Source organism: Rhinoraja longicauda, chromosome 4, assembly GCF_053455715.1.
Source record: "Rhinoraja longicauda isolate Sanriku21f chromosome 4, sRhiLon1.1, whole genome shotgun sequence".
In the NCBI taxonomy this organism is placed as follows: Eukaryota; Metazoa; Chordata; class Chondrichthyes; order Rajiformes; family Arhynchobatidae; genus Rhinoraja; species Rhinoraja longicauda.
Genome location: NC_135956.1, coordinates 57,315,369 through 57,334,349, shown reverse-complemented (window position 1 = coordinate 57,334,349; position 18,981 = coordinate 57,315,369). Strand labels below are relative to the sequence as shown.

General features: G+C 37.8%; 1 protein-coding gene across 1 annotated transcript in view; it reads right to left on the bottom strand.

The window, feature by feature from the left end:
* The window catches only part of rnf19a (ring finger protein 19A, RBR E3 ubiquitin protein ligase), a 55,379-nt gene that overhangs the window by 5,867 nt on the left and 30,531 nt on the right, over nt 1–18,981 (bottom strand). The window contains exons 2-9 of the mRNA XM_078397792.1: nt 15,097–15,824; nt 12,386–12,708; nt 10,822–10,966; nt 9,422–9,584; nt 6,546–6,660; nt 2,162–2,320; nt 1,509–1,722; nt 488–631 (exon numbers count right to left, since the gene is read on the bottom strand). Of these exons, the coding sequence (XP_078253918.1) occupies nt 488–631; nt 1,509–1,722; nt 2,162–2,320; nt 6,546–6,660; nt 9,422–9,584; nt 10,822–10,966; nt 12,386–12,708; nt 15,097–15,683 (1,850 nt within the window). The 5' untranslated portion in view covers nt 15,684–15,824. The remainder of the gene's footprint in view (nt 1–487; nt 632–1,508; nt 1,723–2,161; nt 2,321–6,545; nt 6,661–9,421; nt 9,585–10,821; nt 10,967–12,385; nt 12,709–15,096; nt 15,825–18,981) is intronic.

Here is an 18,981-nt window from a genome sequence, read left to right as displayed (position 1 = left end):
GCCACTGGACACACGCAAGACAATCAGTACAATTTAGCCACCAAAAAGCCTGCATTACTGCAGTACTTTATAAAGGTACTTAATTACGGCATAGAACATTAATAGGATTGGAGGCCCAAAAGGGAAGCATATGATTTCATGGTCTTTCATGGTTTTTTTCTGCATTAGTATGGTGAACCACAAGGCACTATTAGACAACTAACTACATGGAAGCCAAATGGAAGACAGAAAATCCCCAGACTTATTCTTTAAAATATTTTTTTTAATTTACTGCATTTTTCCAGTGACAAAACAATTCCAAAATCAATAATAGTTTAAGTACATTTTAAATACCTTAAAATGTACTTAAGTTTCAGTTTTAACTAATGTATATCTTAGTTAAAGATAACTAAGTTAGAGTTAACTAATGCCTAAAATGTAGTTTTTTAATTCATTAAAAAAAAAATTAAAATTTCAATGCACTAAAAATGTCAGCAAAATAACGGACCTGTCCTGTGGGTTGTAGGAATTGATAATGGATCCTGCCATAGCCCTCGTGCTGGCATTATCACTGATGGTTCCAATGCTGACTGTGCCAGACTCACCACTGAGACTATATTGTTCCTTCTGGATATCTGCTTGCACTTCTAATCTACAATAAATTGGATTAAAATAAAATTAAAGATAAAATAACAAAACGTAGAAAGCAATTTGAACAAAATGACATCTCAATCATTTATTAGGAATAAAAAACGTATATTTTAGTACATGAATTTCACACTTCTTATGTAATAGGAACTGTAATAAGTGCCATAGTGAGGCCCACCAGAAATTGGAGGAACAGCACCTCGTTTTCCACTTGGGCAGTTTACAGCCCAGCAGTATGAACATTGACTTCTCCAACTTTAGATAGTTCTTGTCCCTCTCTTCCCCTCCCCCTTCCCAGTTCTCCCTCTATCTTCCTGTCTCCACCTATATCCTTCCCTTGTCCCGCCCCCCTGACATCAGTCTGAAGAAGGGTCTCGACCCGAAACGTCATCCATTCCTTCTCTCCTGAGATGCTGCCTGACCTGCTGAGTTACTCCAGCATTTTGTGAATAAATACCTTCGATTTGTACCAGCATCTGCAGTTATTTTCTTACACTAAAGATAGTACTGCCAATGATTAATAAACATTTTTTTTGCCTCCTTCCACAGCAGAATCAGAATACATAACAATTGTAAAACATTGCTGAAAGAGCTCAAAAATTAAATAATTTGGAAAAGTAGGAACATTAAAGGCATGGGGTTTAAGAGAAAGTGTGGGATCTGAATGGGTGGCTCACAGTAATGGGAGCGACCAGGTGACCTATTCCAATACCATAACATTTTATGTTTGTAGTCAACAGCTGGATCACTGCCTCTGCATGCAGTCATCTTCTCTTTCCTTGCACAGTAGTGTGTGCTGTGTACACAGTACTCCAAGTTAGTTTTCATTATTAAGTATCTGTTTAAAAAAGCTGCAATGAAAACAAATTTCCAGGACTTACCTATTGAAACAGTTGACCATCGCACTCCCAGAGAGACTCCCGGTGATACTAGCTCCAGCTAGTGCCATCGTGCTCGCTGTTTCACTCAGGTTGTCTCGTATTACACCTATTCTGTCCATGTGACTGCCACTGGCACTCAAACTGCCCGTTAAGCCTCCGACACTTCCCTCTCCAATGCTGGGGTTATTGCGAGCTTCAACTACAAAAGTGGCATCTAGATGCACGCAAAACAAACAATAGTATTACTTTGGTTTATTTCACTTGAGAGCAGTTAACATTTTGGATAGATATTACAAACGAAGCCTCTTATAGAGCTTCCTAATATATTTTCTTAATAATCCATTATATTTTATCATGTCTACATTTGGTGAATACACTTGCATCCTGCACAACATTCAAAGAATCATGTATTGTCGAAAATAAAATTGCAAATCTGCAAATAATGTAGCACAAAATAAATGATTCCTCAGGTCTGCGATCTTTTTCTTTTTAAATAACACAATAGATGATATGCAGAAAAATGATTGCTGAGAACACAAGAGTTTTAAGATGCTGTCAACTTGCTTCAGAGGTGAAAATGTGTACTTTTTAAATAGTAATTAAACATACTGAAGGTAGCAGGGAACTTGGGGAGGGATAAAAAATGTGCTTACCCAATGCTGCATTTCCTCTGCCGACATTATCATTTTCATCGTCGAATTCTATCCGCACACCCTTTCCTGTGCCAGCAGAAACACCACAGCCACCACTACGGCAGAGGGAGATAGGAACCACTCCGTATACATACGCTAACATAATGGGTACTCCAATGCCTATTAAGATAGAACATAAAAAAGAAAGCCATTTAAAAGGCAGAACATAGAATATCCACAACTGTTTGCTGCAGGATATTAATGTGCTTCACTCCATTGATTCACACTGTTCATTTGAAATGTGATGCCAGAGATTAAAAAAATAATCTAACGTCACTTACCAGTCTTTGGTAAATTCAAGCAAGGCTGACAAACTTAAATCACCTTAAAGTACCAGCTCCACCTGTGTAAGCTGCTATTTCCAACTGCTGAACCAAATGATTGTATGAACACTAATTCTTCACTAACCATCTTGTGTTATAACTGGTCTATTCCCTTAGTGCAGGTTTATTAATAAATGTGTTCTAATTTTTATTTACCATTTCCCCAATTACATCCAGATTATGCTCAAATTTATACAATTCTCTACCAGAAAACGAAAATAGTAATAGGATGTCTAACACTTTGCAGAAATCATCCTTTTGAGTTCTACATTCATTTCTAATAAGTGTCAATTAGAAAAGATAATTGACAGTTGCATGGAATGAATTTGGGTGTCAGCGCAAGGCAGATAGCCAAAGACACAAACTCAAAATGCAGACTGCCAGATTTCAATGATAATTTACTCAACAAAGCAATAAAACCAGAAAAAAATCTATTAGCAATGTTCGCCAGTTTTAGCCTCCTGATCTACCATATTGGGTGTTCTGACCATATTTAACAGACTCAGAACTTCAGTACATTTCCATAACATAGCTAAGAATGCTTTCCGACAACCCATATTTTCAGGGCAAATATGAATGGCCTACACCTGCACCTATTTTCTAAGTTTCTATGTTTCTATTATTGCATTGAGCTGGTTATTTCCACAGTTGAAATAGGTACAATATGAAAATGTCACATTGCATTTTACTCAAATGTTAGCAACATGTTTTTTTTCCTGTTTTTATTGAACACAGCTGCTTGGATGTAGATGACATAATCATCTAGGGCAGAATTCAACCACAGTGCTGAGATAGCAACCCCATGCGGCTGCTGCCCTGGTTCTCCTTGGAAATAAAGGTCATGGGTCACAGCAATGCTGTCAAAATAGCCTGAGCAAGTAACTTCAGTCCTTTTGTAGATGATACAGCTACAGCCACCACCACCATGAGCCAATGATAGCGGGACTAAATGGGATGCCAATAAGGTGGACTGCTTTGTCCTGGATGGTGTCAAGCTTCTTGAGTGTTGCTGCTACAATAATCCAGGCAGATAAAGAATATTCCACCATACTCCTGACTTGGCCTTGTTGATGGTGGAAAGGCTGTGGGGTGTTGAAAGGCAATTCATTTACCTCCTCCTCCTCCTCCTCATGGGACTGCAGTATATATGCAGTCAATCCAGTTGAATTTCTGGTCAATGATAATTCATCAGGATATTGTTGGGAGACACAGTGATGGTAGTATGAACATTGAATTATCTAATTTCAAGTAATACCCACCACTCCCCTCATGCACCATTTCTTTCCCCTGCCCCCACTCGCCCTGCTGAAGCCCATTTCTCCCATTAACCTCTCACCACAATGTAAACACTGAAAGTAATACAATAAATTGGAAGTGCAAGTGAATTGCTGCTTCACCCCAATGTATGATAAAGAGGAACTAATGGAAGGACAGGTGCTTAAGGTGCCGAGTGCATTAATTCTCACTGCTGTGAATCGAATTCCATGAAGAAAATAATTTGGATGAGTCAAATGCATTATACTCAACCTCCACAATGAAGCCAAATCAGTGACATTCAATACACAGAAGAAAAATGAGACAATATCCAATTATAAGAATCTTTTGCACCACAATCCAATCCATTTCTTCTCATGGGCAGTTTCTCAATGTTCTTAATAAAAGGTGCAGCGGGTAAATGATATAATGGCTTTACAATAAAAGAGTTGAAAACAACCCATGTCTAAACTGGCTAGACTGTGTTTTGTGCAAGAATAAATTTCAATACTATGGGGAAAGGAAAAAAATAACTGCATTCATACAAGATCACAACTCTCTAGTGTCCCAAAACATTTCCGAGAATGAATTACATTTTGCTATGTTGAAAAATTGACAACACTCAATCACTCACCCACTAGTGTATCCTACTCTGTCAAATCATCCAATCTTGATATATGCAAAGGAAAGAAATTAAACCAGCCAATCTCCGTCTACCAATACTCTCCTCCGCTTAGCAGAGCTGGTCCTTACCCTCAACAACTTCGACTCCTCCCACTTCCTCCAAGGTGGAAGGTGGTCAGAGGTGCAGTGATGCAACATACTCGGGTCAATTTCACCATCCTGAAACATTTTTCTTTTACACAGCCATCATACTCAAGGCTCTAGATGTCCATTTAAACATCACATCTTCAACTGCATTTTTGTATCCAATGTATTGCAATAAAATTCCCAGCAGGAATTTTATCCAGAAGCCAATCTCCACACAACTGATCCTGCCGTCTCAAAAGTAGATTCAAAATATTGCTCCACTTGTGATCAGCCAAGTATTAAGGGGAGAACTAAGCAAACGTACAAACAGCAAATCCCAAGCACAACATGCCAGAATACGATGCAAACTATGGAGAAAGACTGACAGTAAGCCGTTTGAGGAACAGCAGAAGAAATTCATCCACTTTTCCCCTACAAGATCAGACTTTTTTACCTAGTTAACCAACAAGGTTAAACTACTTCATGAATGTTGCTTGATCTGCTTAGTATTTGTGACAGTGTGTTTGTAATTTTAGACTCTCATATAGTCCAACTGTCCACAATTCTCTGTGATTAAATCTGAAACCCTACTCATCGCTGCCAATGCAGATTTAGCCAGGAAAATGGTAGGAGCTCAATGCTCTGAATAGATTCAATCAAATGGTTCAAGCACCCAACAGTGAACAGTTACATAGAGGGGCAAACCTTGAGTAGGCTGTTTATGAAGTATCTACCAATCTTTGTCAAGTCTGAAATTGGGACTTGGGAATGTAGACGAAATGCAAAGAATGCAATACAATATGAAGACCTGAATTAATAGTCTGCAAGAACATTGTGTAGTAACCAAAAGGGATCTGCAGCTGCTTTAGTTAAGATTCCCTGCTTTGCATTTGCTCCAAGGAGAATAGCAGTATGCTATTTCCAGCTGTAGGTGGTGGCCAGGTTCAACAATGACTGCAAGAATTGGAAAAGATGCACAAGAAAGCCAAAAAAAGTTGACGTTGACATCCAGCAGCTAATGGAGCAGATTTGTGCCCATCAACCAGTTCCATGTTTACTATTCAATTCATTTTCAATTCAAACAATGCACCCAACACACATCCATGCTTCATCAAGAAACCTCATCAGGATCAGCACACGCCAATCAGGCCAATTTTTTTTGTGTTAATGTTGTAACCTAATCTTCAAGTCTAACAATCCACTATATGCCTTCAATGGCACCATAAACCCACCAACATCAGCAGAAGAAAATCAATATAAAAAGCTGACATTCCTTCTCTCCAGAGATGCTGCGTGTCCCGCTGAGTTACTCCAACATTTTGTGTCTACCTAAAAAGCTGACAGAGTTTAAGTGGCATGCACTTCATTGTAGAACATTTGTAAAAAGTGCTTTGAAGTAAGCTACTTGGCAAACTCATTTTGCAAGGGGTCCAATTATCAGATTATATATTTTTTTAATTCAAGGTTACTTAGTTATTTGCACATAAAGGTAGCCCTCCTGAAACAAGTCCACTTGCTGGAACTATAGATGGTCAATGCACTTTCCTTACACACTCGGGTAGCTGGGACTTTGGCCTTAATGGGATCTCATGCTGAGCATTCCTTGACCTCCATCTAATTCTAGCTCAATGAAAAGTTTTCCAAGCAATATCCTTTCTGTTAAAATGACACGTTTGAATGTTGTCAGATATAAAATAACAATAGTAAAACAAAGTTTACTTTAAAAAATAAAAACACTAAAATCTGAATCAAATCAAATGCAACAAAGCAAAAACATTCACTTCTACTTGCTCAACAAAAATCAATGCAGGAAGGTCAGAATGCAAGAATGGCACTGACAATCTGGCCAATTTTAATATCCTAAAAATGCTGCATTAAATGCTTTTTCTATTGTCTGTGCTCCTACTTTGTCCAGGATAATACATTTATAAGTTGCAATCGTAACTACAAATACACCCAGCTTTTATCCAATGATTGAACGGAAATCTATGATGTTCTAAGGCTAATTGTTTCCTTACCTACAGTTACTGCAGCAACAACAGGCGAAACAATGACTGACAATGTTACTCCTCCAGTGATTGCCAAGTTCCGCTTGTGCTTTGAAATGTCTTTTCCTTCATAGCGATTATGTATCTGAAAAAAAATAATAACTTTAAACAGGTGTTTGTCAGATTCTAATCATGTTCCCAGAGGGAGAGGAAGTGGGGAAAAAGGGGACTTTTCTATTCAATTATATTACGAAATGCTTTGGTATATATTACAACACAAAATGATTCTTAAATACATGTATCATAGTAATGCAAATTAGAGAAGAGCATGGCAGATAAGTATGAGGAAGAAACATAATTCCTTTAAATTCCCGTAAAACCACAAAGCACCGAAGAATGACAAACAGATGCCATGTCAGCTGGCAATATTAGAAGGAACTAAAAGCTTGATAAAATAAAGTAGGTATAAAGGAAGGTCCTAAACAGAGAATTGAAATTTTACACCTTAAGCCCTATGCTCTCTAGTTGATTCATGTAAACCTGGGGAAAAAAATTGTATTCAATTTATCTGTTCCCTTCTGTAATAATTAATTATTGTGACCATACATAACACAGGTTCATATTTGGCATTTTGAATCTTAGTTCAGTACACACTGTATTTTTCCATCCAATTTAGGATCCAAACAGTGATAGCTACTTGATCAACAAAGACATAGTCAATTTTAAAATTCAATTCTAAAGGAATAATACAGCTTTGGTTCTAACAAAGTTTTAAAAAAAAACGAATTGCCTTCACAACGGCTCTTGGCACATTTTATTAAATTATCCAATAGAAAAGACGACTTTGTTTGTTTTATCTCCTCTGATCCAATCAGTGAGCATCGTCATTTACAGGAAGATAAGATTCAAAATGCTGGAGTAACTCAGCGGGGCAGGCAGCATCTCTGGAGAGAAGGAATGGTGACATTTTGGGTTGAGACCCTTCTTTAGACTGAGAATCAGGGGAGAGTCTTGATTCAATTTGAGAACTTGCGCCTGCCTTGCAAAAAGATCTTATAATTCACAACATGGGAAATTTATCAACTGGTTGGATTAGTTTTACAAGCTGAAAGATTTCAAGCTTTATTACCATGTTAGGCTGAACAAATTCTCCATTTTAATTAAGCACCCACTAGGTAACCATATTACCACAGCTGCTTTCTCAACAAATGAATTACTGATGTGGCAACTTAGATTCTATTATTCTCTACGACTGATCAACACATTTGGAGCACTAATAAATGGTGCTCCTAGGTGTTCACAACAATTTATAACAAATATAGGTTATTGTATAAAACAACTGGTCAATGGCACTGGCCTTCATCAATCGGGAATTGAGTATTGAGGTTACAACATTACAATTGTACCAGACTCTGGTGAGGTTGCACTTGACATATTGTGTTCCGTTTTGGTCACCCTGCTAAATGAAAGATGGCATTAAGCTGCAAAGGGTGCAGAGTAGATTCATGACAATGCTGCCAGGACTCAAGGATTTGAACATTGGGAGACTGAGAAGTAATCTTGTAAAAGTGTATAAAATCATGAAGGGAACAGATGTTGAATACAATTTTTTCCCTAGGTTAACATGAACCAACTGGAGAGCATAGGGTTTAAGGTGAGTGAAGAAAGATTTAAAAGGGGCCCTGAGGAGTTCCATTTTCTACACAGAGGTGGTGGGTTTATGGAACAAGCTGTCAGAGGAAATAGTTGAGCCCAGTACAATAACATTTTAAAGACATTTGGACGTACATGGATAGGAAAGATTGAGGAGTAGGAAAGAACTGCAGATGCTGGTTTAAATCGAAGGTAGACACAAAATGCTGGTATTACAAAATGCTGGAGTAACTCAGCAGGTCAGGCAGCATCTAGGAGAGAGGGAATGGGTGATGTTTCGGGTCTTAAAATATATGCAATTCAGAACTCATCTGCACACCAATTTGATTTCTACGAGGATAAATCATCAAGTATCCACATGGCCACCAATCAGAAAAGATAGCAAAGTTACGATTAAACTGGATTACCTTTGAATCTTTGGTGGAAAAATAAAATCACAATTGACATGCTTGCAATTTATACAGTGGGTGTGTGTGCCCTGTAAATCACTGCATAAGCAATGTTAGGCGTTTACAATCCCAAAGCCTACACCATAAGCACTTCAACTTCAATAAAGTTCAATTCTCCCTCTAGAGTGCATTTCCTGTTGTGAATAGCATCAAGCCATTCAGGGGCCAGTTCTCAAAGGACCGTGAAAAGGGATCCATGCTGACAGGAGAACTTGAGACGATTTGTTGAGGTCAATTCTACATGCATGTAGAAACAGATTAGTCCAAGTAAATGCTTGCAAAATACAGTCAAAGTTTTTTGGAGATGCCTGCTAAATTAATCATCACAATGTTTGTGTGGCACTCTTTATGGCAATCTAAAGGCAAGACCTATAAATACCTGTGTATATAGTCCTCACTGTGGTAACTGAGCACTATAACATTCTGAAATCTATCAAGGAATTTATTTTTTATTCAAATTTAGAATGAGCTTTGAATATTTTTAAATGGCTTTATAAATAATTGTGTCATGGCAAATACTTGCCAGTATTACAATAATTCTGAACTGCTAGCAGTACTACTTTTCTTGCAGTCAAAAGTGCGAGGTCGGCTGAAAATGGAACAATGTAAATCTTGCTCACTGTGCAAAAATGAGCAATTTGAAGTATTTCTTAAAGCTGCAAGAGTTGCATTAATTTGTACAAAACATTTTGTTTCAACATCAATTCAACCATTATTGCCAATAGGAAAATATATTTGCCATTAAGTTTGTTTTCTAAATTAACATGTATTATAGCACTTTAAACATCAACATACATATAGTACCTTGCGGCCCACATATACAGGAATCCCAATAATCATGGCTGGAATGGCAATCCCTGCAATGAGTGCTATTCCTACTGGAGCTCCTACTAACGTGCCAAGCTGCCACAGGATCTTCTTTTTACGACTCCAAGGTTTCTTTCCCCAAAATGTGCAGCCAGAAGGACTGAAGAGAGAACATACAAGATGTTAAAGACAATTTGAAGGACAAATTAATTTAGTAAATTGTGTTTATTAAAATACAATCTCAAAAATAACAATGTTTCCTTAAAGCCTACCACTCAATAATAGCAGACAACGGAACTCAGGTTCTCAAAATAATGAATTCCCACACAAATGCAAGATCATTTGACATTTGAAATTCAGTCGTTGCAATGTGCATGAGGAGAAATAAAATTTGATTCCTCAAAGTGTTTCAATAAAATTAATTATAGATTGGACAACAATACAATTCTTGAATTAAGTGCAAATTTCAGAGATGATCTAAATGAAGCACAATTATTCCACAAGCAAAATTTGAGTTATTTAATTCGACTTTAGGATGCCAAACTGCACTAAGCTGATTATGGTATCTTAAGTATAGCAACTAAAATGAACAAGTAAAGCATTCCAGTCACTTTCCTGTCAAGCAAAGAACTGTCATATTAATGGCATTTACAGAGTCGTCAACTGAAACAAGGTCTTCATGCCTCTTAAGAGACAGGTTAAATTATGGTCGTTATAAAATGCTTTAGAAATCTGGCTTATTTTCTCCTCTGACTGCTCGCAATGAAGAACTTCAATTACAAATTATTTTTGGACGCTTCCACTTCACTCCTAAAATCAACATTTCATTGGTTTTCATTCCTGTTCTTCTCCACAGCCCTTTATCAGCATTTTAAAAAAATATTAAAAGAAGCTGCATACTTTGCAGGTACCCAAAAATGTTGTTCATTTATTATAAAGATTTGGATTTACATAATTAGAAACTTGAATCTTGGTTGATCTGCCAATCAGTTACAGCTGGCATCAATCGTGGATTGGAAGTTGGATCCCAGAAGATAATACCAAGTAAAACTGTCATGTTTCCATGCTTTAGCTCAAGCATTTCAAACGAGGCCTCCTGACTTGGAAGGTGACACTCAACAGGTCAATATTTTCTTTCTGTAGGCTTCCCATTCACTTTTTTTCTCCTACCAAGTAGGGTAGGAAATATCTTTCAATTTCTTCAGCTGCATGTTTGTGCAAGCATACCTTGCACAACTGGACATTCGACATACTTTAAAGTAAACAACATGGTAGCCAACTATTTAACATTAAAAACATTCTAACTGATTTCCTTGTTCAAAACAATCAGTGATCAGCTGTAACCTGTCATTTCACCACAAATTCAGGGCATATAAGTTAATGATATAAAATGTTACCTTAAATAGTGTAGGTCAGAGATTTCTTTCATACAAAGCCAACAGAACTCGCAACCACATACAGCGCAAGTCATATGATTACAGCTTCCATCATTCATTTTTATTATATATGCTGCACATCGTGGACAAGGTTTAATATCATCCGCTGCAAAATGAATGAATTACATTTTTAACAAATGCAAAATGATTAGGCAAGATGGTAATGATTCGGTGCATCAAACCGTTGTATAACCAGAACTGCATGTTCTAATTACATCACTTATTTTCACATTTCAAGGCATTGTTTTCATTAGTTACTAACAAGATCCTACAAAGCAAAAAGGCATTTTCAGAAGTGGTCCACATGAAGTGCCATATGCACAATATTTTTTTAAAACAAGTATTATTAACCATATTAATAACCATTGGCTTTAACAACAGAAAGCATTTTCACAGTGTATCTTTTTTACCTGAAATAAAGCAGACAGCACAGGTAGATTGATACAGATAGAACAAATAACTTTAAAAGCAGTGCCAGATGAAACAAGGGTGGCAGATGACATGTGTAGATATCAACACTAAAATGAACAGTTGGGTTGAATGACCCAATCCTATGCTGTAGAGTTTTAATAGATTCTAATGAACATGCACAGTGGTATGACTTTACACCCATTGCCTCAGGACAACCACTGTACTTGGACACATGATAATAAACTCAACTTGACTTGACCTGTTGCAAAACAAACTTAATTAGAAAAAGATTTATTATGGTACATATAATTCCACAAGAATCTTTTATTCCACCCTCATCTTGCTTGCCATTCACCCTCCTCACCCCTGCTTCCCACTCCCAACGTGTCGAACTCAGTATTTCCAGCTGAGCTCTATTGAAAGGTCATCAGATTAACAACTTGTCAATCAAATTGTCTGGATCTCTCACCCACCTGGGCACTGGGTTATGCAATGGCAGAAACCCACCATCTGAAGTTCATGATGAATTTTGTTGATATTACTTGGACATATTCTGTCATTCAACAAAAGCATTTGTAAATTGAGACAACATGGAAGTAACTTGACTTGGATAAACTAGTATACGTCAAGAAATTGTATCTACAATTTGCTATTTTGATGGAGCTGTCAGTAGAGAGAACGGTTAAAAAACAATTTTGAAAATGCAAATACCAGATTCAGCAATGCATAAAAATTTGCAGGATAGAATCTGGAGTTAATGCTTATATCTGTTTCTCAGCTCAAATTTAACCTTATTCTTTTAAACCCAGTAAGCCCCAGTAGCATTTCACGAATTATTTTGCGTATACAATGATTATTTCATCTTTCTCCGAGAGATTGTAAATTGGGATCATTTCAAAGAAAGCAAAGAAGTCCAATATGAAATACTGGTGTATTCCTTATCAAACAAAAACAAAGACATGGAAATTCTCTCATCAATCAGTCAGGATTGCAAAATGTTCAGCTGGGCTCGTGAGCTAGTTGGAATAGAAAACATTAAAATATATATAATTCGTGACATTTCCTAAGCTGGTAAATAAACAAACAATTCTGGAAACTGCATTGTTGCCATTACCTGTAGAACGAGATGGTAAAATCTGATTGACCAGGAGGCTGTTTATTTCAGGTAACCCCTTTCTTCCTGTAATCTCGTCCTGAACATATCGCCGAAGTGTCCAATTTTCTGTACCTGCTGCACCCGATTCTTGACTGTAGCTGATTGACGAAGAACGTATTGTTCTTAATCGTAAACTATGTGTTCTCTGTTGACGTGCTGCATCGCAAGTCTGATTTGGATGCCATATTTGCTTACAGTGGTAACAGAACTCAGTGCCACATCCTTCTCTTGCGCAGGTGAGTTTTGGACAGCTGGCACAGCCAAATGCTATCACTGCAAAACTGCAAAATACAAAAATATATTATTTGTATGATAAATTTAGTATAAACCCCTCCTAGCTTACAATGGACATCAACGTTTTGACAAAATTAATTGATTATCCCCTGAAAGTTTCTTAAACTTCAGATAATTCATTCAGCAAAATCATATAAACCTCCAAGTACATTTTCCACAATTCTCAAAATTACTGCCAACAATATGCATCAGAGATAGATTTCTTCTCACATTTGGATGTTTCACCATTGTGAACAGCTTGAACATCTTATTTCATAGGTTTTTACTTCTACCGTCCTAAATCTACATATATAGCCTGGCCCAAAGCATTTGCATGCCATTGCAAATTGAGCCAGATAGCTATATCTTTCATGCATGCATCTCCAATCTTCCTAATGGCAGATGGGACAACTAACTGATGTGATGGATGAGTGTTATTAGTTCAAAACACGTTCACGTTGCTTAAAATGCTGTGTAGGTGAAATTGAATAGAAAAGCCAAAATCTATAACTATACAGAAAAACAGCAGTATAAACATTTACAGAGAATGATAATGCAATTTGGCCATCCTTGAAAGATTTACTGGTATCTCAAACAACATGGAGCCATGGAATTGAAAACTGCCTGCCGGAGCTATAGGTTAGTCATACTTCTGAAATCGTCAGAAATCCCTTTAAGCTGAACAAATGCTAGTAATTATGAATTGAAATCAATGAGGCAGGAAATACCAACATTTATGCTAAAGGATATGCTGGCTTCACTTGTAAAGTAGGTTTCATTTCCACCAATCCAATATACTATCCAATTTCCATCACTCTTTAGAGCCATAAATCTAAGCAGCCACATGCTCATGAAAACTCTCCGTTTGTCAGGGTGAAAATTACATTAATGCTGAAACATTACAAAATAGAGAAAAATAATTTAATCACTGAAGCATGAATGTAGAATGCAGTGAATATAAAAAAATGACTAAATTTAAAAAACATGATGCAATGCTAAGATTTTGAATCAAAAACAAAATGTGTACACAAATAGAAATCAGAAGGCTATTTACCCCATATGTAATAAATTATAGTACTACCAATATAAACACAAGTATTTTTGCCCTGCAATAGCTCAATTAATTTCTTGACAATGTAAATCACATCCTTTGACTGCAATGAGTAGTCTTCCTGCTGTAACTGTTATCAAAATCCCCATTTAGTAAGTAACGGAACTGTGATTCCATTTCACATCACACTTAAAGACAAATGCAGGTCTCTTACTGTCAGAAACAGGTGAATTTATAATGGGAGACATGGAAATGGCAGACCAGTTAAACAAATACTTTGGTTCTGTCTTCACTAAGACACGATCTCCCAGAAATACTAGGGGACCGAGGATCTAGTGGAAGTGAGGAACTGAATGGAATCCACATTAGTCAGGAAATGGCATTGGGACAGATAAATCCCCAGGGTCTGATGGTCTGCATCCTAGTGTACTCAAGGAGGTGGCCCTAGAAATCGTGAATGCATTGGTCCATCATTTTCCAATGTTCTATAGACTCTGGATCAGTTCCTGGAGGGTAGCCAATGTAATCCCACTTTTTAAGAAAGACTAAACCAAGTGGACCCCGTTGGGTCCAAACCTCTCCTGCATTGGTGCAGCACCCTCTTCTCCCCCCCACCCCCCTCTCCCCTCTCCCCCTCCGCCCTACGCCGACCAGCGATCCCCGCACTCTAGTACTATCCAACACACTAAGGACAATTTACAATTTTTTATCGGTCAATTAACCTACAAATCTCTAAGTCTTTGGATTGTGGGAGGAAACTGGAGCACCCTGGGAAATCCCACGTGGTCTCAGGGAGAATGTATAAACTCCATACAGACAGCACCCGTAGTTAGGAGTTTAAACCCGGGTCTCTATCACTGGAAGGCAGCAACTCCACCACTGTGCTCAAATTTGATCAAAAATTCTAAAGACGTGGGCTAGAACAAATATCTTAAATATCTTCAATTCAAATATCTTCAATTCAAATTTGAATTTTTGAATCAATTCAGTTGTAATGCAAGGAGGGCAATTTTGACCAAAGACTTCCTGGCTTCATATCTTGCTGTTTATATTTTATATTGTTTTACTGCTGTTTTAGCCAAAGGTTTAAATTATCAACCGAAAAAAATGTTTTTAATGCTTTGGCAGTGTTAGAAGCATGCAAAAGTATATGTTAAATGATTAAGACAAAAGAGAACATACACTATGAAATTGTTGTTGTAGAAAAATGCTTCACAGCAATGACAACATACTCAGAAATCTAATAGGAATAATATTAAAACACCTCAAAATGAAAGATGAACGCATGAAGATCACTATTTTCATTTAACGTCCTTTCAAATGAGATCTTAAAAAAATTCCTTACCCACAATCCGGAGCTGGGCACCATCTGCAGTCTGGATCTGCCACCAACCAACGGCGCAGCATAAATTCCTCATATTTATCCATCAACGAATCATCATTTAAAATCAGCTGGATATCATGGGGATTGAATTTTTCAGTGCACTCTGGGCAGCTGATATTCACTCTACTTTCCGAGATCTCAATTCTCAAGTACTGCCGCAAGCAATCGCCACACGACCTGTGCTGGCAAGTCATGATGTCTGGGAATTTGTCCTTAGTTTGATGCAAAAGGCACAGAGGGCATTCAAGAAAGTCACCACTTTGTTTGTCAGTGGACGGCATCCCACTTTCAGAAGAGCCACATGTTGACAATATCGAGTTCTTGTCATTACAAAGTTCTGAATGAATGCTTTCAATACTTGCAATTCCTTCGACTCCTCCATTTAAGTCTCTGGACTTTCGTTTAGACTCCTTTTTTCTTCGAAATAGAGACCCAAGTGAAAGGCGACGTTTCTTTGGTGCCTTTTTAACTGAAGGTAAACTCACTGAGGATGCAGAGGAATGCAGATCACGGTCCGAGTCCACCGTCTGATTGCGATGCAAACTCATCTCTCCTCAAACCCTCTCTGAGGTTCTGACCCTGGAAACTTGATATAAACCAGAGTTCTTCCAACTCCTAATCCATCCTATATAAATTTCACATTCAAATGCAACTATCCTCACGAGATCAGAAAGCAGTTTCAAGAATTTCTGTAATGAAAAAGAATAGGACAATTAAAATCTTTCATACTCTGTCTACAATGGTACAATACTCATTCTTTGCGACAGAACAAGATTTGTTAAAATATATGCCAGTTTAAAATTAACAAACACGCAAGGGAAAATAAGTAACAAAAGAACTTGATTTCCAGAGGGGCTTTGGGAACATCTTCTGTCCTCTTGGAAAATGTTTGCCATGACAGAACTCAGAATGGAGAGATCCTTTTGGAAGATTGTGTTAGGTCATAAGTGATAGGAGCAGAATTAGACCATTTGGCCCATCAAGTCTACTCCACCATTCAATCATGGCTGATCCATCTCTCCCTCCGAACCCCATTCTCCTACCTTCTCCCCATAACCCCCAACACCCGTAGTAATCTATCTCTGCCTTAAAAATATCCATGGACTTGGCCCCAGTCTTCTGTGGCAAAGAATTCCACAGATTCACCACCCGTCAGGCTTGCAGAGATTGTAGCTCATCCATGGGATCTGGCTGAACATTATTAGAGCCTTGATATTGAATTGTGAAAGAGCATTGCTGGTGACCTGTATATCATGCAGGTGAATTTGGAGGTTTTTGTGGAAATGATATGGTGGCAATGTTTTGAAGTGCTGGCGGTTGACAATCTATTGTCTTTGGAATAGACAGGGAGGCAAGAAAACAAAGACGCTGATGTCTGGTATATCAAGCTGGGCAATAGGTAATATTTTAGGGCTGTGACTGGTCAAGTCTCTCAAGTAGGTGTCATCTGTATACAACAGATTGTGGCGAGTTTTGGCACAGAGATGCCTTTGATGCACTGAGATGCCTTTGATGCACTCTGCAAAACTGTATATTCAAATTTCTATTTTGCTAGTCGTAGTCAGAAAGTTACCTTCAGCCATTTCCAAACACGTCATTCCCAATTGAAGTCAGGAGAGCCATTTCTCCACACTTCTGTGCATAATCAAATGATTTCTGGATGACCAGACAAAAAAATATTCCCACCTCTTCTCCGAAAGCCATGCTTGTAAACAGTTGAAAATGTTCAATTGATAGATCAAATGGCATTTACTTATTACCTTCACCTCTTTTCAAGATTGATCCACAAAGTTTCATTATTTTAATTATTTTGGGGTTTCTTGTACATCTGATATTTTGGTTCCTTACTGTATTACAAAGCCCAATTACAAAACATTATATGGAAAACCTGATAAATGATCTTGGACCTGAAGTGTTGATTGCTTTTCTTTTTATTAATGATCCCTGGCCTGCTGAGCACTTTCAACATTTGTTGTGTTATAAAATACCTCTTTTCACTTTCTCTATTATCCATTTTAGTCCTACCTTACACATATCTTTTTATGGACTCTCAACTACTTCTCTAATATTTCAAGATCTGTAACTTTGACATCACTTGGGAAAAAAAAGACATTTTGTTTTTGGTTTTTGAAATATGCCCATCACTGGCAATTTTGCAGTTATTGACAATCATAATTGCTCAAGGAGGTGGACGTTTTTGTACACAAGTTACTGGAAGTTAGGAAGGCAAATGGCACGTTGGCCTTATAAGACGATTTGAATGCAGAAACCAAGATGACTTACTGCAATTATATAGAACTTTGCCAAGATCACACTTAAGAGTATGTTGTGCAATATTGGTCTCCATTTCAAAGGAAATATACTTGCTGTGGAGGAACTGCAGCAATAATTCGCCAAAATGAATAATTCCTGAAATGGTAGACCTACTTTATCCACTTAATAAATTCTAAATTTCTAAGTTTGAGAATTTAGAAGAATGAATGGTGACTTCATTGAAACATACAAGTTTCTTCAAGATATAGGGAGAATATTTGTGGTCAAAAATTATGAATCACATTTCAAAATGAGAGGTACGTCATTTAGGCTGAAATGAGCAGAGATTTCTTCAGTGAACAGTGACACTTTGCAATTCTCTGCCTCATTTGTCCGTGGAAGATCAGTGACTGACTTCATTCAAAATTGGGAACAGATTTCAAAATCTTACAGAAATCAAGGCATTTCAGGATAGGGTGAGAAAGGTGGTGAAGTAGAAGATCATCCATAATATTGTTCATTGGCAGGGCAGGTTCATGGGAAATTATATATTACATCAATGAACATCCCACTTCTAACCTTACAATTAATGGAAGGTCTTTGCTGAAGCGGAAGTTGTTTGGGTCAAGCACATTACCCCGAAACACATCTACGTTGTTTTTGGCGTGACTGACCATCAGGAGGAGTTTCTTTAGTGAAGGCCAAGTTATTAGGTATTTTTAAAGTGATAGGTTCTTGATTAGTAAGGGCGTCAAAGGTTTACGGGAAGAAGGCAGGAGAATGGGGCTGAGGAGGAAAAATAGACCAGCCATGATCAAATGGCAGAGCAGACTCGATGGGCCAAATGGCTTAATTCTGCTCCCATGTCTTACAATCATAATCACAACCGTCTCACCGTACTCATGAAAGGCACGATTCCAACCATCAAAACAATTTCCCCTTGAAGCACACACACCTCTGTTTTCCTAGGATTCCTTGATATCACTCTTGGGAGTATTGTCATATACTGCCCTGACTTCACTTTTGCCTCATCTCAGAGTCAAAGAGTCATGCAGCATGGAAACAGGTCCTTTAGCCTAACTTGTTCAAGCTGACCAAAATGTCCATCTAAGCTAGTCCCATTTGCTTGCATTTGACCCATATAGCCTCTTAAACCTCTCCTGTGAAATTCTCTGAAACCTCTGAATTTCTCTTTACACCCCAGGGTCCTGATGATGTCTGCAACCCAATAGTACAGGCAAAGAAAACATTGGTGAGCAGATTATCTAAAAGCAATGTTGAGAGTATAGAAGTGTGAAAACGCACACCTCCAGATTCCGGATTTCTTGCCAGCTGTTATCAGGCAACAATTAGAGAGCAGTCCTGAGCGACTATCTACCTCATTGGAGACCCTTGGACTATCTTTGATCGGACTTTACTGGACTTCATGTATTGTCCTTCTGCTGACTTGTTAGCACACAAAAGCTTTCCGTTATACCTCAGTATGTGTGACCATAAACTAAAGTAAATATTCCTTCGTTCAGAGTAGGCCGATTGGATGACAGTTATCCAGATTAGATTTAACCTGATTTTTGAGGAATATCTGGCAATTGT